The sequence below is a fragment of the Lathamus discolor genome, chromosome 3 (genome assembly GCF_037157495.1).
Source record: "Lathamus discolor isolate bLatDis1 chromosome 3, bLatDis1.hap1, whole genome shotgun sequence".
Lineage (NCBI taxonomy): Eukaryota > Metazoa > Chordata > Aves > Psittaciformes > Psittacidae > Lathamus > Lathamus discolor.
In genome coordinates, this window is record NC_088886.1 from 88,656,078 (window position 1) to 88,681,691 (window position 25,614).

General features: G+C 42.6%; 1 protein-coding gene across 3 annotated transcripts in view; it reads left to right on the plus strand.

Annotated features, from left to right (window-relative positions):
* Positions 1-1,746: 1,746 nt before the first annotated feature.
* Positions 1,747-25,614, plus strand: part of TLK1 (tousled like kinase 1) — a 72,877-nt gene continuing 49,009 nt past the window's right edge. The window contains exons 1-2 of one of the 3 annotated variants that reach the window (XM_065670397.1): positions 1,747-2,448; positions 2,799-2,885. Coding sequence is in view for 1 of the 3 variants with exons in the window: in XM_065670396.1 (XP_065526468.1) it covers positions 4,842-4,986 (145 nt within the window). In the remaining 2 variants the exon portion in view is untranslated. Of the gene's footprint in view, positions 2,449-2,798; positions 2,886-4,213; positions 4,305-4,545; positions 4,987-25,614 lie in introns of those variants that run through there. The other 2 variants (XM_065670398.1, XM_065670396.1) reach the window with 2 other exon arrangements.

A 25,614-nucleotide genomic window follows, 5' to 3' on the forward strand; every position in this document is an offset into this window, starting at 1 on the left:
CACTACAGGTCTATTATCCAAAGTGATAGGATGACAGGGAACTAACAAAGAATTTTAAGCCTTCTTTACAAACAAAACCTTCGTTTCACTGGCACTGCAATTAATTGATGGGCTGAATCAAAGGACATGAATATTGCTTACAGATGAAAATTGAAAGAACAGAAACAAGAGCAGGTAGCTCTATTGTTTGTTGAAGGAGCTAACTTGCTCCAACTTCAAGAAGATGGAAGAAAGCTACGTATTAATTATTTCTGATTGAATATATGAAAAGGTAAAAACAAAGAGATGTTATATCCTTGTTTGACCTCTTTTATAGAACTCTTAATCAAAAGAAGCAGGTAAAGGAAATGGATACAAAATGCATCTGTAGTAAAAACACTAGTGATCTCTGATTCCTGACATTTAATCATCTCTGTCTTATAGAGGCTGATTTAAGTTTGGAAGTGTACAGTTTAATACCTTTCCAGGAATGGTGTCATTTATCGTAGTTCTGAAAACACTCGACTTTCATTCCTAGAAGTATGAGCCTGCTAAGTCACATTCCTCTCCTACCTCTCTTTCTTCTTATTGTTCCGTGAATCTGAGGCCTGCCTTCTAATAATTGACATAATTTCAAAATGGCCTTATTTGGAAACCTATATTTAAACATATTTATATAATTGGTTACCTGACATAAGCAGTCACTATTCCCAGGTGTTGCAGTATCTGCTGCTTACAGGAAACCTAAGCCAGTGAATTTCAGATTGTTTTTTCTGGGAAAAAGAGGTTAAGACATACCTGGGTATTAAGAACGTGTATTATTTGATGTTAATAGAGTACATATTTTTTATTAGGACACCAAAATGTATTTGGTGCCTGTGAGCTGCGAAAGTGAGCATCTCAGAATAGGGAGGAAACTAATCTCTAACTGGTCCTACAATCATAGCATATTCTTCCTCAGGAACACCTGGGATAAACTCTGGATTTTATGACAATAATGTTTGACAATGATTTTTCTTTGCTCTGTAAAGGACGTATGTAAAAATGTTGAAATAGACATTTGACCTGAGTGCACCATTTTCTTTATAGATGTGATTCAGATGTCTCCAGAAACCTGCTCCTGCTGTAATGTTATTTTCACTATGCAGTCTATCAGTTCTTTTCTTTAAGCCCTTTCCTTCACTATCTGCCAGTTAACTTCTCTTACGTTTCTAAAGATTTAGGGGTAGATTGTGAACTTACTGTGAGAAAAGTTTCTTGCACAAATAATTCCAGTGGCAAAGTTGAAAGCTCTCACGATTTCAATGTTTTTCAGTATTATTGTTGCTTGGCTTTTTTATCTTTGGGACAATGAAATGTCTTTATGCTTTTCTGTTCTTCAGGTGTCCTTGATTTCAGGGTTACTACTGTGATAAACCTTGCTAACTTCCATTTGACGTGAGAAAAATAGCACATAGGCATTTCACTCCTCCTGTTCTGAATTTTGAGGTACTCTTCCTTACCAGTTAGCAAAACTAAATGAGCTCTCTTGGGCTTCCCCTAGAGTCAAGCTTTCCCTTGTAGGTAGGTATATGGCACCTTCTGCATTATTATCCAGTGCAATCCCATTGCAAGGGGATTTCCCCATATCTATTACCCCAAATTATGCCTGATATTGATGATATGCAATGTTCACATAGGACACTTTGATAGCAGACTGTTTAGCTCCTGAAAACCAGAAGACAAAGATCTAATACTTACTTATTTTATATATATATATATATATATTATTCTTTTTAAGGAGGAGTAACTTATAGTTGCGCCTTGACACATGGTACTTACTCGGTACTATTTGAGTTGGGTTTAGTTTTTAACATTTTGGGTGCATGACACTGAGCTGACTGCTCACCCCTCTAAGACAGAGGTTATCCATCTGGCTGGAGGACCTTAAAGTTTTATTGCAAAATGAAGGCAGGGCATTCAAGGAAAAGCGTTATGCACATTAATGATGCTATGCAATAAGACAAGTCTTTTAGAATATGTTTGGAAATTTCCAAAAGGTATTAATGAAGATGTTCTTTCCTGCTATGATACTGTTAAACTGGTAACACTGAAGCAATGCAGCTTTACAGATGAAGGGATACCTTAAAATCAGTGTCAGCACTAACACATTAAGAAGTTTTCTGGAAACTACAGAGGGAAAATACACCAGCTCTATGTACTTCTAAAGTTATGTGGATTGTTTTATCTGGAGATGATCTATGTAATTCAAATTCTGCTTTCAGTTTACATAAACAGTTCACAAAACCGTGAGATATAGCTCTGCCGCATTATGGAAAGTAGACCCTGACCTGTATTTGCAGTAGGTACCCCGCTCTGCCATGTAGGAGGATGCTGTGTTTACGGAGTGCTCTGGTGATGAGTCCTGCAGTACGTGCCCCTTCACCCCTGGTCCCTCAGTGACATTCTTCTAACACATATTGAGATATTGCAAGTATCTGGGTTTTTTTTTGATAATGTTACTTTATGACAATTTAAAAGACATCATGGCATTTTGGTAATATTTAAACTGCATGTCTGCTGGAAGAAGTAATGAATGGATGGGATCTTCCTCTTCATAGCCTGTTCCCCTAGTCAAAGCGACTGATGCTTTATTTAAACACAAAGTCTCAACTATCAATGAAATGACTTGTAGGCAACAGTTTGTAAGCAAAAGTAGCAGAAAGAATGCTTGTTTATGTATGTTTTGGTAAGGGTAGCAGGGGTTTGCATTAAGTGGATGCAAATTAGTATAAACAAAGAGACTCAATTTCTGTAACTTATTGCTTCTTACTTGACAGATTTTAAGAGCAGCATATTGCAGCAGGATAAACTCATCAGGAAATGAGGTGCACATTCACTTAGGCTATCGTCTGGATTGTGGGACTGTAAGTATGCTTTGTTTTTAACCTTGCAAGAAGTTTCTATACCGGCTACTAAATATTAATATTGCATTCAGTGAACTAGCACTGGTTTACTTCATGCCTAAGTACTAGCAATTTCCTGATATAATTTCCTTAGGTAAAGCCTGAGAAGTCTTCTCTAGGATCAAGCCCTTAAAACCAAGTAAGTCTCAGTTAAAGATCCCCCACCCCCCATGTATAACTGTTATTAAATATATGTCTGGAACAAACTTATTTAGCAAGTAAATATACTAATTTTTACTTCAAGTTAATACCGAATTGCTAAGAAACTTGCAGCTATGCTGTGTACTTGTGGGAGGTGAAGAACTTAAGATAATTTGACAGATGTCACTTTAAAATGAAGAGACAGAATTGGTAATATCTGCCAGATCTGCCACCCAACATTAGTAAGTTTCTTCCTGCCTTTCTGAAATAGAGGGGAAAGTAGGTTAGTAGATAGCCAGGATGTCTCCACACAGCAGCCACAAAATGAGTGCCATGCCTGGCTGATGAATATGCTTCTTTATATACGCAGAACGCAATATATCTACAAACCATGACTTTCTTTTCTCAAGTAATCTAAGTCACTGTCATACCTAAGTTGCGCCCATTCATTAAAAGGCTTTGTTCCAGAACTGACTTTGCCATGTATCTCACATTCTCAGTGAAGGCTATGTCAGGTTTTAAGAATGGGAAAACTGAAAACTGGGTTTAAATTACGCTGTGTCTGCACTTTAGTCTAAGTCGAGGAGAGGTACGTTCTGAGAGACGCACAGGCCAGGGTTGGTGCCCAGCGGGGAGCCTCAGCCTGTTGGGTGAGGCAGGTGAGCGCTGGTGGCGCCTGGCACATGGCTCCTGCTGAGCTGCAGCTCAGCTAGCGGGAGCTGCTGCTGCTGCTTTGCAGCGAGGCAGGTTACGGCTGGCGAGCAACACCTTCTCCCTCAGGACAAGAGCTTCTTTCGGGTCCCGCCGAGTCTCCATCGCCACACCTCCCTGCTCGGGAAAAGAAAAACACTTGAAACCCGGCACAGCCCCGGAGGAAATGCTGCAAACACAACGCGCACGCACACCGTGTTGGGGAGCGCTCCGCTCAGCCCCGCCGTTACCGCCCGTACTCACCGCAGCACCGGGCTGGGTTCGCCCCCCGTGGTCCCACTCCGGGTGGCGCCGGGTCTCCTGCGCGGCCTCGGCCCCACCGCACACCGTCTCGCCGCTGCCCTCGGGCCGGCCTCCGCGCCTTCCCCTGCCACCTGCTCGGGAAGGCGCGGCGGACGGCCCGAGGGCTCCGGCGCCTGCTGGCCGGGCCGCCGAGGAGACCCGGACGAAGGGAAGCACCGCGGCCCCAGGGGAGCCACCCCCGGCCCCGCCGCCGCAGCTGGCGAAGCTCTGCCCGCGGCGCGGAAGGTGCGCGCTGGGCCGGGGAGGGAGGTCCCTGCCGCGGGACGGGGGTCACCGGGCTGGGGCCGAGAGCGCTCACGGGGGTAGGGGTCGGCCGGCGTTCTGAGGCCACGGGGCAGGTGCGTGCGCGGCGGGCGTCGCTTACCCGTCCGCCGCCCCTGGGCGGCTACAGCACGCCGGGGCTCGGCTGGGCGCCGGCGGAGCGCGGCGCTCGCTCGGCTCACGATCGTGTTTGCGCATGACCCCTCCCCGCCTGCGCCCTCCCCTCCCCGGCGGCAGCGGGGAAGGTTAGCCTCAGACACAGGCGGCTGCTCGGCGGCGGCGGCCGCGGCGACGCAGTGCAGAGGTGCGGGCAGGTTGCGCTGGCCCCGCGCCCCGTCTCTCCTGCGCCCCGCCTGCCTCCGGAGCCCGCTCCCCGCCAGCGGCCTCCCCGCGCCGGTGTCGGGCCGGCCCCCCGGCCATGAGCGCGGTGCTGGGTGTCCCCCCGCCGCGCCGCCTCCCCCGCCGCCCCCGGCGGCTGCCGGGCTCCAGGAAAGTAGCTTGATGAGTGTCCAAAGTAGCAGTGGAAGTTTGGAGGGGCCGCCATCTTGGTCCCGGCTCTCCACGTCCCCACCGAGCCTGCAGGGCTGCTCCGCGGCGGCGGCCTCCCAGCTCCACGGCGTGCCGCCCGGCAAGCCGCCCAAGGAAGGTAACCAGCGCGCCGCGGGGCTGCGCGGGGGGCCCGGCCCTCGGGGAGGGGCCCGGCAACCGCCGCCGGAGGCCGGTCCCGGGCTGGCGGGGAGCGGTGGTGGTGGTGGTGGTGGTGGTGCGGGGTCAGCGCTGGGCCCGGTGGCGGCGAGCGGAGCCTCGGGCGCTGGGTGAGCGGGCCCCCGCCCGCGCCTCCCGCCGCCGCTCGTCAGCGCCGCGGCGCCTTGTTGTTTCCCCCCCCTGCCTCCGGGCCGCGGAGGGGGATCGGCCGCCTTCCCTCCGCTCCGGGGCCGGCCGGCCGGCCGCCCGCAAGAGCCGCTCGAGTCTCCTCCCGCCGCGGCTCTCCTCGGGCGGCCGCTCGAAATCGGTTCCCCTCCGCCAGCGGCAAAGTAAAAGTGCTGCGCCGGAGGATGCGGCCGTTGTTGCTGGATGAAGGGAGTCGGGCACTTTTGGCATCATGGAGGTGGGGAGGAGAAGAGGGGCCAACACCGGCGGGTTCGTTGCCGTGGGGAAGGCGCCCTCGGGGTGGCCGGTTTTGCGGCCAGAAGTGACAGGGCGCCTTAGGGCCACCGCGGAATGACTGCAACTTTCCCCTGTCCTCCATCACGCCTTAGATGATAATATTTTTCTCCTCCCTCCCCTGCTCCTCCCCTCTTGTGTTACACCGACAGCAGGGTGTTGTGGGTGTTTGCAGGGAATATCTGTATGAAGGTTATGAGCAAACAAGTCCCTTCGCTATTCCCTTTCGGGTATTGTCTGGTTTTCCTCCTTGTGTTGAAATGTATTGCCACAAGATGTAGCAGTTATACAGCTAGTGGATCGCTCGGTGCTTTTAGCTAAAATAACTACTTGCCGAACGCCGGGTAGTGGTGGAGGAGAACTTTTATACACAGATACTTGCCTACCGAGCAGTTGTATAATTTTACTCCATTTGCCCCGGTTTAATGAATACCATGTAGCATTTCTTGTAGTGTCTGCAGATTGTCATTGCCCAAGCAGGAAACTTGCTAACTTAAAATAGAAATAATGGTGAAAATGGGAAGTCTTTGTTTTTCAGGTCTTCCTGTAGCTGCTTGCTTGCCTTTTTTTTTTTTTTTTTTTTTTTTGGTTGATAAGCGATGTAAGGACTTGGTAACAGGGATCCGACATCCTGGAAACATGCAACGCAGCCCATGTTTCTCCATTTTCCACACCAGTAGTTGTCAGACTTGTATCACTCTGTGTCACTTTTGCACACGCTCCTGCAGGTAGATTGACATGAAATGCTCTAGAAAATACCTGGAGAGGAATTATGGTATATGTTAAAAGATGCTGAGTAAAGTGGCAGGCATTTTGTGCTCGGCTGCTCTGGGAAACGGAAGCTTTCAGGAAAGCAACAACCACCGGCCAAATGTGTAGTTTAAGTTTATGGAGAGTAGGTTTCTTCAGTGTCGCAGCACTTGTTATAAATATGCCTGCACATAATACCTATGTAGCATGTATACATGAGATATTTTTTGTTGTATTTCAGATAGCCAGCATACAGGCTTGAAAAGATTATTGCAGCACAACTTACGTATTTTATCTATTTTAAAGAAAAAGGGTGTTCCTTGGCTACCTCTGTTTAGACAAGTAAGAACATTTTTGTGAAATTAATTTCTGACATAATGATTCTTTTTCTTTTTTCTTTCTTATGACTCATGCTGTTGGATTTTTCTGGGTACTGTAATTTATGTCCTCGAATACAGATTCAGGAGTTAAAGAGTAATCAAAACCCTGATGTTTGCTTAGTCGCTATATGGTGCTGCATTTGCATGGTGTTTCTGGGTTGGGATATTTGTGTGTCCTCACTAGGTAGTTCTGTTTGAAGATAGGCATCAGCTGCCAGCCATACTTGGTTTATATTTTGCATTCATGCTCGTGGAATATTATCACCACACCTTACTTCATGTATGTACATTCTACAGTGAAGTATCTTGCCTGAAAGCAATAAGCCCTGAAATATAAACATGTCAATATGCCATAGACATTGGCTTATATATGTGAAAGAATGATGTCAGATCAAGCTAATAAACGTGCAGTATTTTCAGAGGAGTGTATTTATAGGAGCTTGTGCTCTCATCGATTCTGAACTTGTGATACCTTGTGATGTTAACAGAGGTTATGAGCTTTGGAGCAGCGCATGAGGCTGCTGGCCCATACTGGATCAGAGCTGCGTTGCTGTGCTAATTCCTCTGCTGGTTCTGGGTGGATGATATTTCCAGGTTACCGTGCATTCAGTTCTGGGGTTGAGCTTGTGGCCCAGGTTGGCCTTCCCCTTTGTGGATTCAAACCTCTGTGACAGTTACACTCATGTTGCCTTTGGATGCACAGGCCTTCACTGCATGCACCATGTGTGATGTAGTTTATTTGACCTTACCTGTGATTCACTGTGAAAGTTTGGCAAAAGCCCACATCTCTCTATGGGCTTTTAAGGATTCTGATTTATTAAGAACAGAAACCTCCAGCACCCTGATTTAGGAAGTCCTAAAAATATTTTTTGAAGCTGTAATACGGAGAAAGCAAAAAGAAAGGCTCTGACTTTATCTTTTAAGGTTTTAAAATGAAAGGACTGGCATGGACTTAAATGCAGTTTTATCTGTATACCTTTCATTGTACCAGAACTGTCTCTTGTTTGCATTTCAGTGAACCCAGCTGAACCCAGGACACTTGTAAATGTCTGTAGTTATGTCAGTTGTTTTCTATGCCAATAATTGATGTGTGGGATATGTGGTCAGTTATTCAAAAGCCATGCAATAGATGCTATTGGGAATTTAGGAGGACTGTTATGTGTATTATTTTGCATAAGGTATGTGATCGTGGCCTAAATCCTATGCCACAACTCACATAATTGCAGTCATGCAACTTCGTGTTTGAAGTTTCTTAACTTTTGACTGCTTTATGCATGCAACTAAAAAGACAAGAGCACGTAGTTGGAAAACGCTGTTTTGTAAATGGGGGATGTTTAGGCCACTGCTGACAAGGCAGAGAGGCAGAAGAAATTTCCTGAATCATGCAATGGTTTGGAGGGACCTTAAAGATTGTCTGGTTCCAGCCCACTGCCATGGGCAGGGGCACCTTCCACTAGACCAGGTTGTTCAAAGCTAACCTGTCCTTGGACTCTTCCAGGGATGGGACATCCACAGCTTCTCTGGGCAACCTGTGCCAGTGTCTTGCCACCCTCACAGTGAAGAATTTCTTCTTTATATCTAATCTAAATCTACCTTCTTTCTGTTCAAAACCATTCTTGCTTGTCCTGTTACTACATGCCCTTGTAAAAAGTCCCTCTGCAGCCTTCTTGTAGGCCCCCTTTAGGTACTGGATGGCTGCTGTCAGGTCTCCCCAGAGCTTTCTCTGCTCCAGGCTGAGCAAGCCCAGCTCTCTCAGCCTGCTTTCATAGGAGAGGTGCTCCAGCCCTCTGAGCATCTTTGTGTCCTCCTCTGGACTCACTCCAACAGGTCCACATCCTTCTTAAGTTGGAAGCCCCAGAGCTGAACACAGTACTCCAGGTGGGGTCTCACCAGAGCAGAGGGGGAGAATGACCTCCCTCAACCTGCTGGTCACACTGCTTTCCATGCAGCTTTCTGGGCTGCAAGTGCATGTTGTCAGATCATGTTGAGCTTCTTCCTTAACCAACACCTCCAAGATTTGGGAAGTACATACGGATGTTTTAGAATAGCTTCTCTTTTGAGGTGAGAAGCAGTGCCACATTGTCTGGTAGTCAAGCATGATGCAAGTAATTTTTTGTTTGTGCTCTTGGCTTTTGACACTTTACTAAAAGTAAAACAATGCCAAATACAACTTTGAATTACCATGACAGGAGTGTGCATTTCAGTTTTCAAATTTGAGGCCAAATTAGCATATGATGACAAAAGGGTAAATAAACTCAGGACATGTATCTGAAACACTTTGGAGAACTAGTGCTGTAGGAGTAACAAATTTTATTGGTAATTTTTTCTATTAAATTTGATAAATGTATATTATTTATTGTTACCTAAAACGTAATGGTAGTTGTCTGTCATAAAGGTACAGTTTTTCCTCCTTAAGTTTCCAGTCTAGAAAATATTTCTAGATACCAGGTTGTATCACATACGCTACATATAGTGTATTAGTCCATCAACATGAAAGATACCTGATCTTACTAAATCTTCCTGGGTTGTTTTTTGTCTCTGTTGTTTGCTTATAGTGTAAAAGCTCAACTGCTTTATTTGCTTAACCAGTCAGTTCTCAGTAAGTTTGTTGGGTTTTGTCATTCAGCTGTAGATTGAGAATTTGATGGATTTGACCAGTTCACGTGAGGACAGAGAAAAACAGGAACACTTGACATTTAAAGATGATGGTATGTTTTTATTTAGGATGAGCACAGCAATCATGAAACATTATTTGGGCTGGCTGTAGCATGAGCAGGTGTTGTGGAAGACTTCATGTTGTTCCACTGGTAATCCAGAGATTCTAGCTTGTGATATTGTTGCTGGTTTTTTGAAGATGTGTTTCTCATAGTGAGCTGATGCTAGTGCCAAATTCTGGTGAGATTTTGTAGCATGCCCAAATGAGAAAAGGTGACCCTTTTTTTTAATATAGGTCCTTATTTGAATCTGGTTTTCTGAAAGGCAAGTGCTGCAGAGAATAAATAGAGCAAATTAGTGCTTGGGTGCTTGTTTTATTTTAATTCTGTTTTAACTTGCTAGAATGGAATTTCCCATTAACCTATTCTATTTTAAAGGGAGAGAGAATCAATATGTTTAAGGACAGGCTGTATTTATTTATGTATTTATTACCTCCATTCAAAGAAAAAGTTTGTTATTTCAGTTTTTTCCCCTATGATTTTTTCTTGTTTGCTGTTTCTTTCAGCAAGTAAATTTTTTTCTTCAGTAAGCTGTAATAAACTTGCAGACCACAGTTATTATTAATAAGCAATTAGTCTTGTCACTTCTTTGGATTTTCTTAAAGCTGGGTACTTCTAAATGATTGCAAAACACTGTTGGGAGTCCTGGGAAAGAGTACTGTATATATGTGCATCATGGTCAAAGTTAGGTCTACAGAATTTTGCTACCTGAAGAATGGAGGTAATGGAAATATGTCAGGTTTAAATAATCCTGTATGCTTTCTGTGTTCTGGATACAAGGCTGTGTTTTGAAGTAGTATTTGCTCCCAGACCAGATTACTCGCATACTCACTTTGTTGCACCTATGCTGAGGTGGGTTTTTTTTTCACATGTGAGAATGTTGAAGTTGGAAAACTGTTTATGCAGTGAAGCATTTTCTGACCTGTAGCTCCCCTAAAATGTAAAAGCACACAAGGAGGGGGAAGAAGAGCTTTATTATATTTTTCTTCCTGTTTGGCTTGGTGTGTTTCTGCTGCAAAAGAGCAAAAGGGAAATTTGGTTTGCCAAATTGCTCTGAGTGGAGGTGAAAGTGGTTAGAGGAAGAAGAGTGGTCAGGTTTGCTGTTGAGAATGCCAGTGCTCCACTTGTCATTGTTGGAGAGCAGTTAAACAGAAACTGACCATAATATAACCCAGTTTTTCAGGTGGGCTTGCAAGTAGACAACTTCTAATGGTTGCTGAAGATGACAAGGGACAAGCACTGCATTTTATGTTCAGTACTCAAAGGTTGAGTTTGGTAGCAGTAGAGAAGAGTTAGTAAGCATCAGAAGGTATTCTGAATCCTACATTTCCCTTCATTTTGACTCCATCCTTATTGAGATGCTCTGTTTAGGGTGAAACCTAAGGCTGTGCTTCCTTCCCAGCCACCCCTGTGGCAGTCTTACTCCTTTCTTTAATTCCTGAGCCAAGCACTGGAATATGCCAGCAGAAGAATCTTGGCAAACCAGTGTTTCCCTAGGTGGCGGGAATATGAATGCTTGTAAGCTTTAACTGACCTTTGACAAACTTAGTCCCCAGAGCATGGAGAAGAAGGACTTAAAGTGAGGCTGGATGGGCTGAAGTTTTAACAGGGGAAGGCTGGGGCTGTGCGAGCCTTTGGGGGTGGGTCTGTGCTAGAGGGATTGACTGAAATCAGAGTGATTATATTACTAATTTTAATCATGACATAAATCAGCAAGCAGGAAATCCTGATTAAATAATTGTTTTTAATTTTATTTTGCATTTGTGCTTAATTATTTTTTCTAAAGAAAAGTTGATTCTAATTGGTCTAATTTGATCATGCCTTTTGCCAGGCAGGAGGATATGCATCTATATGCATTTATGTAGTTATGCAGCTCAGTTTCTTAATGTTTAAGAAACATAGTTCCCCATGCTTTAGATAGCTTTTAGCTAACTTTATTAGCTAGCTAAAATGAATCCTAATTATGCTAGATACATAAGAAGAAACAAATATATCCAAATGTGTTTTGCATTGAAACCAGATAAAGTAATAGTCTGTAGTTTGTGACACAAGTCTGTTATTTCCTGTCATCTCACCCTGTTAGATTTGGAGTTAATAGATCAAATCCAGTCACCGTTCCTTCTTGTTCATCATTTGGAAAAGAAAGCCAGGCTTTCCTACTTTCCTAGTTGTCCATTGCTCTTCAGCAGTTCCAAGTGAACCAACTGTTGAAGTGGTTGAACAGGCAAAAATGGCAGAAGCGGTTGCTGTTGAAAGCCAGTCAAGTAGCTCAGAGCTCCGATTTGGCATCCTGCTAGTAGCTTCCAGCGATGTGATGGTTTGGCTGCCAGCAGAGCATAAAAGTTTATATCATTTGAATGTATTTTTACCTTGTATGAATTTAATGGATCGTAAAGTTTAAACCTCACCATAGATTCTTACTGCGTCAAGTTTAGCTTAAGCGTTTAATGCTGGAGTGTATTTTTAAAATAAACAACTAGGAAAAATTACCAACTCGGTACTCAAAAGGCCATTGTAGCTTTAGCTGGAGATGTCCTGGGACAGATGAATATCCTCCAAGGAGTCAGAGATAAAGCTGGAGGTTGTTGGATGGTTACACAACTGTGATGGGAATCTGGTTGCTTTGGAGATTACTGAAGCTCTTACATGAAACAGAAAGCCACAGAGAGGTTGTATTCCCTGGGACTGCCTCCACATGCTGAGCGGTGGCAGCAGGAGCATTAAGCAATGTATCTTGCCTCATCATATCTGCACAGTTCTAAGTGGGTGGAAACTTAAAGGCCACAGTGCTTTCTTTATAATGTCCTTAAGAACAAAGCACTTTGTACTCCTTTAAGAGATGAGGATGGTGGTAAGAAACTCCAGAGTGCCTTTTACAGGAAATGAAGCCCAAGCGGAATTACTTGGAGACTGGCAAGATTCGCATTCTTTGGACTTCTAATACAGCTGTATGTATAAGAGAAAAGGAAGAAAAATACCTTTTTTTTTCTTTTTTTATTTTAAGAATAACAGGTAATCTTGATGCTTCTAGAAAAATCCATGGTATGATGTCACATACAGCCAACCTTTTAGATATTTAATTTTATGACTGTACCTGGAGCTCAAGGCATGTAATAGCTTCAAGCACCCTGTCCTGCAGCTTCCGGTGGGTTGCAAATTCTCTTTTTTTTGGTAAGTAATAGAACCTCTGAACTGCTACCTAAGGGCAGCAATTGGAAAGTAACATTAAATACACAAATATTTAAGTTGCTTTTCTTAACTCCTGTAAGTCTGACAGAATTTGATTTAGATCTGGTCTTCACTTGGTGGGTGTCTGCCTTTGGCATCACAGAGGTGTTTCTCATTTCTCCACCACTGAACTCTTGGACTCCTTGGTTCTATGGAGAAAAACTCAGATGACACTACCAGCAGGATTTATAATACTTCTTTCCTTCATTCTTGTGGCTTAGGCTAATCAGGCCTGTGCACTGCATAGCTGTATTTGTTAAGTGTTGTGTTTCCTAGTTAATGCTGCATTCTCGTAAGTTCCCCATTTTTGTCCTAAATTTTGCAGCTGTACTTCTGCCAGTGTTTTTTGATTGGTTTTTTTCTTTTTTCGTGGCCTAAACCCCTCTTTCTAGCTATTTTGGACCTTAGGGAGGTTGCTGGCTTTGCCGTTTCTTAGCTTACTCCTAGTAAAAGAAATGAGAGTAGTGTCCTTTAGTAAGTTGATGTTTTCATTATGAAGCAATTGAAAACATACACAATTAATAGTATTCATTTTAACATCAGTAGAAATGTGCAGTTTTAAATTAAATACACAGAATTCTAATTTAAAACATGTTTGTTTACGGGACAAGTTCTAGTTTTCATGGACACTGGTGACTTACAGCAGGGTTTATATTTTTGTAAGTGATATCACTGTACAGATCAACCATATTTGCACATCTAAGATCATAATTAAACAATTTCTTTCAATAAATATGTATAGTGAAATATACAGTAACTTTGAAATAGCTTTGTTATTTTATTTTTTACAAATACCATGTTTTTGTAGGAAAACATTTTGTTTTCCTATGAAGACCTGGAGGTCTTAATTTACTGGAAGTCTTAATTTAGTGGCAAATTGTCTTAGTCTCGATAGAGACTAATTTGTTTTTAACAGTTCTGTCAAAAGTTTTATGAAAAGATGTATCAGAAGTTTTGAAACTTTTCAAAGTAAAAGTCCTTTGTTAGCGCTAAGTCATGCTAAGGTATATCCGTGAGAGTCTTGCTGCCCTTGCAGCAGCTCTTTTCCCCCTGTGTGTCCCCTTCCACTGCTAGATGAGAACTTACATGGTGGTGTGAAGAGTTATGGTAGTCTGATTATGTTCATGAAGTAATTTTAGCTGTGGCACTGCTGATTATAGATTATTAAGAATAGGTTTATTGGTATTTGTCACTGTGGTTTTTGTTTGTTTTTTGTTTCTTTTGCAAGTCAGTTATTCCTTGAGCTGGCTGTTCGGGAGTGGTTGCTGTGTCTTTGATACATGGTCTAGAAAATTTTTGATTACTAGTGTTGCATTTTAGTTTCAGTAGTTTTATTCACAGTACAGAGCTATGATAGAAGGCTATCTAGCAAGTTTTCTGCAAGCTTCAACTTTCAATGAAGTAGACTAATTCTTGTTATAGTACCTTCGTATTTAGTGTCATGAAGAGCCATTATGAGTGGGATTTTTGTATTTTAAAGTGATACAGATCAGAGGAATTCCTGAAGATGCAGGTTTAGGATTTTAAAATGAGATACAAAAAGCACTTTTTGCTGTGCAGGTTATTGCTTCAGTATGCGATTGCTTTCTGGGAAGTTCATTGCCTATTTAATTTACCTCTACTTACATAATCAGATTGTGTATTACCTCTTTCTAATTAAATTGTATTATTAAATGATTGTGATAATAATAATGCCTAAGAGGGGTAACGCCAGTATTCAAACTGTGAAAGGCAAAAATCATGGTCTTTGCTACCTTGTTAGATGGTATTTTGTATTCTGCATCCATAGATAATTTTCTTTTTTTCAGCCTCTTGTTTGATACATGCTGTCGCATCCAGAACATCCAAGTGGTTAGTATTAAGGAAGAGGCAATTTTTTATATCATGCATGTACACACTTTTATATATACACAAAATGTGTGTGTGAAGTCTTGATGAGCAGTCTGTTTAGTCATCAGGAATACTAATGTTGTTAGGACCCCCCATCCCCCATAGCAGTCTTATAAACAAGCTCAGCTTACACAAAAATTTCATCTGCTTTTTAATAAAAATGTTCTAAATTCCTGTTGTCTGTTATTACACGCTTAAAAACCTGGTTCATTTTTCCAAAGATGTGATTTTGTTAAACCTGCTGATGAATACTGCAGATGATACAAAATTTGGCTCCTAGATTGATCATGACAGTTTTGCTGTATCTTGAATTTTAGCTTTTTATACAGGTGTTTGCTTCTAAGCAGAATCATAGAGGAGAATAGAAACATGTAGAGTTCACAAAAAAGCAGAGTCTGGTTGTATATTAGATTATACATTAATGTTACATTTCTTGTATTTTTTTCTCCCTGCCGTACTTGCAACATATATCATAATTTGGGAATGAAATGTTGAAGCTATGACAACAAAATAATTTCCAGTAAATGACCTTAATAGTGATTTTTATTTTTTTTTTTTTCCCTTCTCTGTGTCGTGTGATTGAAAGTTGACCTGATTTGTTCTCCTGGCTAAATCGCAACGTGCTGTTCTCTCTGAGCCTTTCACTTGTTTTTCTCTTCCAGAGAAGTGCAAACAACAGGCACCGACCTCTGTCAGCATCTGACACCACCTTCCTGCTGTTTTCCTTAAATCTTTTTCTTTAAGTTTGTCCATACGAGAGAGAGAGAGAACCTGCTATTTTTACTTCTTTTTCTTCTTGTGGCTTTGAAATCCCATTTTTCTAAGGGAAGCAATGATGAGGCAGCAGTACCAGTGACTTGTCCGGAGCTGCAGAATCTGGCAGTGCACCACTATCTGGGTGGGTTGTGTGTGCTCTCCCCTAAACCAGGTCCCTGAGTCTGCCTCCTCCCACTGCCCCTTTCCCTTCCTGACCAGTGCTGGGCCACAGGAGTGACCTCCAGTCTTGTCCTGCTCCTCTGCTTCCCCTGGGCTTCTCTGAACTATCATTTTCCTCCCCAAATTGTGGTCCCTGTGCTCAGTTTCCATTTGTGCATGGTGTTGATTTTGCTGGAGGAAAGGTAGTTTTTGACAAAGGGAGCAGTCGATGTAGGAGCCAGAACCTTCCGGACATTCAAGCATTGACCGTCCGCACTCAGCTGGAAGTGCACTCGGTGGCATGGTTTTGCGCGGATGCAGCCGGGAGTGTCTCCTCTCGTGTCCCCTGGTGTGTTACCATGTGGGGGCACTGGACTGTAGTGCTCGCAGCAGTCACAAGTGCTTTGTGCAGTTAAGAGTTCATGGGTGCCTGTGTCTAAAAAGACGGGAGGGGAGTGTTGGTTTACCTTGGGTGTCAAAATCCTGCTTGGCCAACAGCTACCTCTTGAGAAAAGGTGAACTCCAGTTTCAGGTTGTTGTGGATAAAAGACCAAACGAGGGATTTTGGGGAAATAACATACTTTATGAGTATGCTTTAAGTCTTTAATAATAGAAATTCCTCATTTTCTTTTGGGTTTAATTCAAGACTGGTCATCACAATTGCTTTTTGTTACATCCATCGAGTCATTGAATCTGTTGGGTTTGTTGCATGAATAAGCCAAAGATACCGAGTGATTTCTGAGTTCTCTCAGTTGATAAATAATTGTGTTAGGATGTAGTACTTGCAGAACAACGTTTTGTTACATAAAAGCAGTAAATGAAGATAGTGTTCGAATTAGTGATGGAGGTAGCTACCGAACCAGGTGGCGTGGCTAGCTGTTACGGATGTAGAGGGGCTTCGTTGGAGACTAGGCTGGTATTTGTCCGACCGTTCTACCAGCCTCTGCGGGTGCACTCGCTCAGTTGCGTTGGCGTTTAGCACCTGCTATTTAAAAGCTGTCCTGTCTCTTTAAAGTCACGCGGCCGTATCACGTGAGCGTGCTGACCGCCGCCGCGTGGTGGTTGTAACTGCCGGCTGCCACCTGAGGGGGGCGCGTCCTGTCCGTTGGCCCTGCCGGACCGGGGACGGCACGGCACGGCACGGCGAGGGGGGCGGCCTCCGGCGCCACCGGCTTTTCTCCCTGGGAACTGCTGCCGGTGAAGCTTCCTCCTCACTGGTGTGGTTTTGTACCGTTGCTTTTACCTGTTCTTAAACTTCAGTTGTCTTTTTGCCACAGAGGTAGCGCACCAAAGCAGCGGAGACTCGTCAGGGCTTTAGCCTTGTCTGACTGTCTCATTTGGACTCTCTGCCTTTTCTAACTGGTGGAGGTAAGCCTGGCTCAGCTCCGGATCCTCTCGAAGTCTGACGCAGATTTGTTGATAGATTTATTCAGTTTTAAAAAATCTCCCATGTACTTAGGTTGGTTTAGTCACCCCCAAAGTCAGGAGTGTGGGAGCATGCATGTTAAGTGTATGCCAAGTGAAAGGCATCCTCACTTCTTAGCTGTTGGTAAGGTGTGGTAACCTCCTGGTAGCACTGGCTCCTCTGGCTCTGTCAAATTGGCTGTAGGAGGTAAGTTCCAGGAGGCCTGCTTCAGCCATCCAAGAATTCCATCGTCCTCCTCTGCATCTGGTATGAGCTATTTTCAGGAAAAGCCCTGCATTACTTCCTGTCAGCTGGGGAAGAGAACTTGGATCACACTTGTTTTTACTTAAATTGCAGCCACAGTAGTCCACAGAAGCTGGTGTAGCATCCTTATCCTTTAACGAAGAAGAGCTGTGGTTAGTTTCGTAGAGGAACAAGTACTATGAGCTGAGTGTTTGAGTGCTTCTACATGGTGGATGATGTTAATTGCACATAATTATTTTTACTGGTGTCTTGAAGTATGTTTGAAATAAATGCCTGAATCCATTTGTTTGGGGCTTTTTTCAAGTATCAAAGCCTAAAAATCTGCCCGTTTTCAGGGCTTTAACTGGTGTCCCTGCCCATGGCAGGGGGGTTGGAACTAGATGATCTTACGGTCCTTTCCAACCCTAACTATTCTATGATTCTGTGATTTATGTTACGAAATTTTATTCACATGATCACAGACTTTCTTCCATGAAGTCAGTTTGCTAAAACCTGTTTGCTCTATGTGCAAGATGGGCAGTTCTCAGGAAGGGGCTATGCTGAAAGGAATGAGAATCCCTTTCTTCTAAAACATGAATGAAAGTGATAGTATAGCAGAAAAGAAAGCTGGTTTAAAATTAGGCGTTGAGCGCTGGGTAGGAGAAATGGCTGTAAAGCAGATTTCTTTAACGGTAATGCTGAGCAACACTAAAACTGAATTTTTGACAGATGATTACATAGGATGTTTCTTTGTCTGTGCACTGGGTGGGTGCTGAATTTTTAAAAATGTTCAGTACACAAAGTTGCAACTGAATTTAATGTACACTGTTGGTATCAATAGGCTTTGTAGCTGTGCTGTAAGAAAGAAGAGTACAACGTTGAAAATATTTTTTCCCCTTACCTTTAAACTTGATTTTTAACTGATTCATGTGTGATTTCATACAAGTCTCATTTTTTCCCTGTTCAGAATGGGAGCAGTACTGCAAAGTCCTAGGAAAATATAGGCGTAGTCATTAACATGTCAGCTTTATGTGTGTGTAATTTCTCTATTTAGAGCCATATTCTGAGAGGCTCCTCCCTACTAGGGACTTCATGGAAATTACTTTCTTCCCCTATTCAGTGAAGTTTGGATTGTCCTGTCAGTTCAGAAGCTGCTGGTTGAATTGTAAATTAAAAAGCCACAAACCCGTAAGGAGTACCACCAAAACCTAAGAAGCACCTTCTGTGGGCACCACCTACAGACAGGCTGCCTACAAGGGAGAAATCATGAGCCACCTTGGACGTAGCATGGCCCTCTCAGCGTGGGCGGGGGGAGGTGTACCTGTTGTATGAGCTGCCCACTGGTGTGATGGTTTCTCACAAAGCTGTAATTAGGCAGCCTAAATCTCTTAATGTAAATTTGTTTTATTTGTTTCAATTATCACTATTTTCTATGCTGTATACACCACACAGATATTTTGAAGAGAGGAAACTGGCCATGTTGTTTGAGGTTAGTGCCTTTTTTTCTTAAGATGGTATGGTTCAAAAGCCAAAATGGTTCATAAGTCTTGTACTTACAGTTAGAGGTGAATTTACTGTCCCAGTTTAATCTTAGAGGTGCAATAAGCTTTTGTACATGTTTGATGTTAAACTGTGGTTGCTTATATAAGTATATGGGGGTTGAAGTTTTAGTTGAACATAATGTTATGAGTGAAATAGATGAATGTATTTGGAAAGACAGGGGTTTTTTTGCTTGATTTCTTATTTGTAGCATGTTGTTTACCATGTCATGGTGAAAACAACATTGGTTGAGAGTTACATACTGTGATCAGCATTTAGTTATATCCTGTGTGCTTTAGGGAGCAGAACGCTTGCCTCTGCCCCTACAGTCAGTGGACTGTCTGTGCTGGGAAGATTTTGGAGATCATGAGGGCAGAAATGGCAATGGGAGTTACAGAAGTAAGGAAATTAGGAAATACAGGGAATTAACAACTGAAACACACTTCTTTTGATGCAAATACAGCTTTCAAATGCCAAATGACTGGTATTAAAAAGGTATGATAAATTTATTCTGTGACATTGTTGAGGGATTTTGGACTGCCTTTCTTTCCTATAGTTAACTTCCAGACAAATTTATTTGGGGAGAAGGTGCACAATTTGTATTTGTTCCTTCATGGTTTACTTTTTCTGAAGAGTGAGGATGAGAACCAAAAACCCTATGGGAGGGGGCATTGCTCACTCTCTTCCTGCTCCGTAGGTGACCTCTGCTTTTAACTTCCTTTTCACTTCTTTGTTAGATAGCTGAAAACACTGTTTATTTTTGATATGTGCCAAAGGTCTGTGCCATTTTAATCATTGCAGTACAGCCATTTCGTGGACTAGAGCGTTTAGAGCTCCCTGTTTGTTTCCTAATAAATGAATGCAGCAAATGAAATTTGCTGTACTTTCTGGTATTTCTCTAGGTAGATGTTTTTATTCTTCAGGACTGCTCCAGGCTTTTAGTTGTTTTCAGCATAGAAATAGATGGAATGTAGCGAGCTTTTGTTCAGAACGTGATGCGCTTTTTGAAAGTATCACAAAACTGGTGTTATCTTGTGACCTGTTAGTCTGCATTGCCAACAAGTGACCCATGAACTTGCAGTGTGCTTCTCCCTGCTTACTGCCTCTTCCCCAAGGGGACACGGAGCATCTGGTTTTGCAGCAAATGAAGCTGAAATGGGCAAATTTTGCTTCTCTGTTTCTGTTTGGTTACTTTTTACAGATCTGTCTGGAAGCAATAGTAATTGCTGCAGATTTCTCTACATAGAGATGAAAAGGGAGCTGGTAGAGTTAGGCAGGCAGCATGTCGCCTGCATATGTGCAGCCCAGGCTGTGTTAGTTTTTATCTCTCTTGACATAAAGTTATGTTCAAGGCAGATGTTTGCTACCTAGGAAAACAGTGCTTTAGTGTTTCTGCCGCAGACGTCTTGTGTAATTTTGACCAAGATGTTACATGCTTTTTGTGAAATATAAATAGGCTTCTCTTATGTTATAGGGGGATTGTAAGCATAAACTTCTCATCCTTGTATTGTATATTTGTTTATTGTTTGCAGTAGAGCAGCACTGATACTGCTGTATAGGGCACTAGCAAGGACTTTTTTTACTTCTGATTGACCAAGGATCTCCAGTAAACTAAAGCATACACAGGGGTACCATATTTTCTTCATATTTTCTTCTCATCTTTCTTCTAACGTGGTAGTATACAATCATTTAGCTATGAATTTAGTGTAGTTTTTCTTTAACCAGACCATTGTTCTTAACTCTGAAGAAACAAAACTGCTGTTGACCGTACCACTATATAATGAGTCTTCCCTTTCCAGGAGAAAGCTGCATGGAACCTTGATGTGGTTGTTTAAGGCCTTAGGTGAGACTTCTGAGACCTTAGTATCCCATTTATGCAGGCACAGACTATAATGGTCAGAGATGACAAGAAACATCAGGAAGGATCTATTTGTAGGCTACCCAGTTGCTGCCATAACTGACAGTTAGAATCATAGAATCATAGAATAGTTAGGGTTGGAAAGGACCTCAAGATCATCTAGTTCCAATCCTCCTGCCATGGGCAGGGACACCTCACACTAAACCGTCCCACACAAGGCTTCATCCAACCTGGCCTTGAACACCGCCAGGGATGGAGCACTCACAACCTCCCTGGGCAATCCATTCCAGTGCCTCACCACCCTAACAGGAAAGAATTTCCTCCTTATAGCCAATCTAAACTTCCCCTGTTAAGTTTTAACCCGTTACCCCTTGTCCTGTCACTACAGTCCCTGAAGAAGAGTTCCTCCCCAGCATCCCTATAGGCCCCCTTCAGATACTGGAAGGCTGCTATTAGATCCCCACGCAGCCTTCTCTTCTCCAGGCTGAACAGCCCCAACTTCCTCAGCCTGTCTTCATACGGGAGGTGCTCCAGTCCCCTGATCATCCTCCTCTGGACTTGTTCCAACAGTTCCATGTCCTTTTTATGTTGAGGACACCAGAACTGCACACAATACTCCAGGTGAGGTCTCACAAGAGCAGAGTAGAGAGGCAGGATCACCTCCTTCGACCTGCTGGTCACACTCCTTTTGATGCAGCCCAGGATACGGTTGGCTTTCTGGGCTGCGAGCGCACACTGAAGCCGGCTCATGTTCATTTTCTCATCGACCAGCACCCCCAAGTCTTTCTCTGCAGGGCCGCTCTGAATCTCTTTTTTGCCCAGTCTGTAGCTGTGCCTGGGATTGCTCCGACCCAGGTGTAGGACCTTGCACTTGTCGTGGTTGAACTTCATAAGGTTGGCATCAGCCCACCTTACAAGCGTGTCAAGGTCCCTCTGGATGGCATCCCTTCCCTCCAGCATATCAACCGGACCACACAGCTTGGTGTCAGAACTTGCTGAGGGCACACTCAATCCCACTGTCCATGTCAAGACTGGTCCCAACCCCGATCCCTGAGGGACACCACTCATTACCGGTCTCCAGCCGGACATCGAGCCATTGACCGCAACTCTTTGTGTGCGGCCATCCAGCCAGTTCTTTATCCACCGAGTGGTCTTAAACTTTATTAAAAGCGCTTCATACGATTGCTTTGTATCTCTGATTATTCCATCACTGTAGCAGATGTTCAAATCAGATGCTGTCATTACAAAAAGTTTTACTGAAAATGCATTTGTTTTCAGTACCTATACACTTGTTCAAAATGAGCTAAATGCTTAGAGAAGCTCTTCAGGTAGCAAAAGTCAACTAGTCAATAAACTTGCTCATGGGTATCACCGTCTTTAGCTGTAAAGAGTGCAAAACAATCAGTGAAGACTAAGTTAACAAATCTACTTGTTTCTTTGAAACACTGGTTCTGCCGGTTCCCTGTTAAGCAGTAGAAGTTGGTGGTGTTAATACAGGCATCAAAATCCTTCTGTCAGATCAGAACCCACTCTTTGATTGCTCTTAGCAGTTCAGAATAATATAGAGGACAATTGCGACTAATCCAGGTTTCTAAAAAATCAGGAAAATACAACACTTGGGATTATATAGCTACAGGTTTCAAAGGAATGGATACCATTCGCTGTAATGAACATATTCAGGATATCAGCCATCTGGTTTATATATGTTCAAAGCATTGACTTCTTTGTCAGGCTCATTCTGCGTATGGTATTGTAGCCAACAACTCTGGAAATCTGTTTTTAGCATTTTTTTTATTATTTAAGCTCTTAGTTGTATGAGTTCAGCTGGAAATGTTCAGGGGTTTGGATGGGTTGGATGGAGCTTTGAGCAGCCTCATCTAATGGCAGGGAGGTTGGAACGAGATTATCAGTAAGGTTCCTTCTAACCCAAACAAACCATTCTATGATTCTATGATACTATTCACTGATGCTACTTTTTTCTGCAGAGTATTTTTTGTAGCATCTTTTTGCTTTGATTGATACAAGAGGGCTTTCATGATGGAGAAAGTTCTTGCAGTTTGGGATTTCAATATAGGAAGTACACTCTGATCTTGCTTAGGTCAGTATTGGTTTTAAGAGCCTAGAAGGAATTACTGGACAAGGAGAGGGATTTTGGATGTGGGGAATTCTTTTTCTGAGTGGATTGTTCTGCTGTTGGGCACAGCAGATGTTTCTGTTCCTCTGTACATGAACTGATATGTTGAATTCAGTTTTTGTCTAGTTAAGGTGTGTGAAGAAAAGAGAAAATACAGTGATACCGGCCTCCTTACTGCTGTTGAGGGGTGGTAGTTCCAAGATAAACAACTTTCAAGATGCTAGTAATGTACTGCATCATCTATCAGTTGTCCTTTCCCCCTTCATTCATCACGTTGAATATTATTCAACAGACTCAGGAGGAACCTTGTCATGTCTCTTGCTCATAGCAGTATTTGCTATGCTAACGCTTCCTGTACATGGTGCACATGGGAGTTACATTAGAAGTCTGTGAAATGGATAAGTAGATGCCATGTTGAATGTTCTACGCTGTATCTTATTTTCTCTTTATTAATTATTCTATACTTGCCAACTTCTAACATTAATATGGAAAAAGAGACCGCAAAAAATAATGGCATAATAATTTCTGGGTTAAGATGGGGAAAATGTGGTCTGTGAAGAATTCCTTCAGGAAGAACTAGCATAAAGAAAGGTCTGGCTAAAACCCAACCAATGTAAGGATTCACATGCCAAATAAAACTAAATTTTGACTTGTTTTCTGCATAACAACCAGGATTGGAACGAGACACAGCATGCCTGTTTCAGTGAATATTGCAAAAAGCTTCAGACCCGTCAGCACCATTAATTGTTAGACAGACTTGAGTCTTGAAAACTGTCATAGACATGCATATTGTCTTTTTCAGGTTTGGGATGTAATTTTTAAAGGTACTTAATCAGTTGGGTTTTTTTCTTTGTTTTCAAGTCTTTCCATTTCCTACATTAGTACTTAGGTGCTGTGCTGCACCTCAGGCAGGTTGTGTCTACACCCGTGCAATAGGTTTGTTGTCTGTGGTGTTGAAGGAAAGTGCAGTTTTTTGTATGCAACATGTATTAAAAATGCTGCCACTCAGAAATAAGAGCTGTTTGTTGCTTCAAGAGGCCTGTGCATTGCTCTTGAGCCATGTGTGGCTTCAAGGCAATTTAGTTGTACTTCCGAGGGGCTGGATTAGCAGAGGGACTTGTCAGAAACAAGGCATCACCAGCTTGCCGTGGTCATAGTTGCATGCCTGGTTCAGCCCCCGTTACAATAGAACAGACCCTTGGGGAGCTATTGTTCTCTCTGTTGTATGAATCACTCCCTGAGGTCTGAATGAGCCATTCTGAGTTGCCATCTTTGTGGCATAAACCCACACACATGAGTATATGTTGTTTGTGGCCAGATAAAGACATTGGGAGGCAACTTGGAAATTCAGCTCTTCTGCTGCTGCCTACAGCCGTCTGAGGGAGAAACATGATGGCCAAGGGAACCTTAGAAGAGGGTGCCTAGCTGAAAGGTGGGGAGAGTTAAACATTCTTAAATTGTTACACAGAAATGTCTGCTAACTAGTCTGGAGTTGGCTCAAGTAGTTCATTCATAAGTCTTTCTGCAGGGTGTTAGCAGATGTTCCCTCAGGAACATATTTCTCTGTAATTCACTTTTCCTTTCCAGATTGTTGGCTAGACAATTGAAATCCAAAAACTGGCAGCACAGAGATGAAGTCCAGTGATCATTACAATTTTTTCAGTGTTAAAAAATTGGTTTCTGTTGTGGAATGATTTGCAGAGAATTACTTATCTATCCAGCAGCCAAAGTTATTTTTTTTTTTTTTTGTTTTAGATCAAGTTTCTGGACCATTGAACTTTGGAAAAAGTGAAATAAACAATGTTCAAACAGCACTTTTAAAAAGTAAGCTGCAGTCATAACAAAACCCTCCAAAACTTAAACTTCCAAAAAGAAATAGACTGCATCTTGGAGAGAGAAGGGACACAGGAAACATCTTCCTGTTCTCTGAGCACCCGGAGAATTAAGGTTGAGTGGTAAAGTCCAGGTAACCCAACAACCTATCTGAAGTGCACTTCCTTGTCAGCTCTTTAGTTCACAGGAAGTCGGTGAGAATTGTTGTGTTTGGAGTGTTTTATCTCCCCGTCAGAAAACCTTATTTTCTCTATTTTGTATTTTAACAAGTTTGCATCCAACAGTCATACAGCTGTAATCAGCAGACACCGAAGTTTTACTTGTCAGAACTGTCTTCTGATGTTTATATGGAAGCTGGTGGTTTTTTTCTTATAATTTGTTAGATTTGCCATAATTGTGCTTTTTTTAGGACAAAATTTATCACATTATTTTCCTCCCACCGATTTTATGTAGACAAAAGCCTGATCTGTATGCCTGCTAATTATCCAATTTTTTCCCTTCTTTCTTTTACCCCCCCAGCCTCCCATAAGCACTAGTAACCTTTAGCTTATTGCATCCCTCTGCCCATTCTTTTGGACACAGTCTTTCTTATTTTAAGAGGATTAATTTTGTGGCATAAAAACTCTCTTTAGATTATTAAGAAAAGCATTTTGAGTTCACCTGGGCACCTTAGCAGTAGTTGTAGTGGTGGTGTTTGTTAGGAAAAGGGGGTACCTAAATAGAGAATAGAACTTCAGTGAGAAATACTATTTTTATACTTAGTTTTCTGTGTTGTGTGCTTCAGTGTCAGTGGCTCAAGTGCTGAGAAATGCTGCATTTTCACTGTGCATGTAAAACTACTCTTGATTAATTAAATTGATTCTGTGTTTTCCTGACCCTGCACTTAGATACATATCTCATTAGGAATTTCTTATCACTTAAGATCTTTTCAAACAGCTAGTTTTGCTTGAATATCTGGATGTATTTTTCCCCTTTGCTGTTGTATTTACTGCTGCTGTTTGACTTCAGCTATGGTGATGGTTTTCAACTCAAATGTAGTACCCTGAACTTTTTCATGTTACCTGTTGCTTGGAGGTTCTAGTAGCTACATAGTCATCTGTAAAAGTTTTTTATCCTCTTCATTGGAAAACCAGTGATGTTAAACATTTCTAAATGTTCAGGTTAAACTTTGTCATGGGTAATCTGCAGTTTGTTGTTTTTTTGTTAGGCATTTTGGAAGAG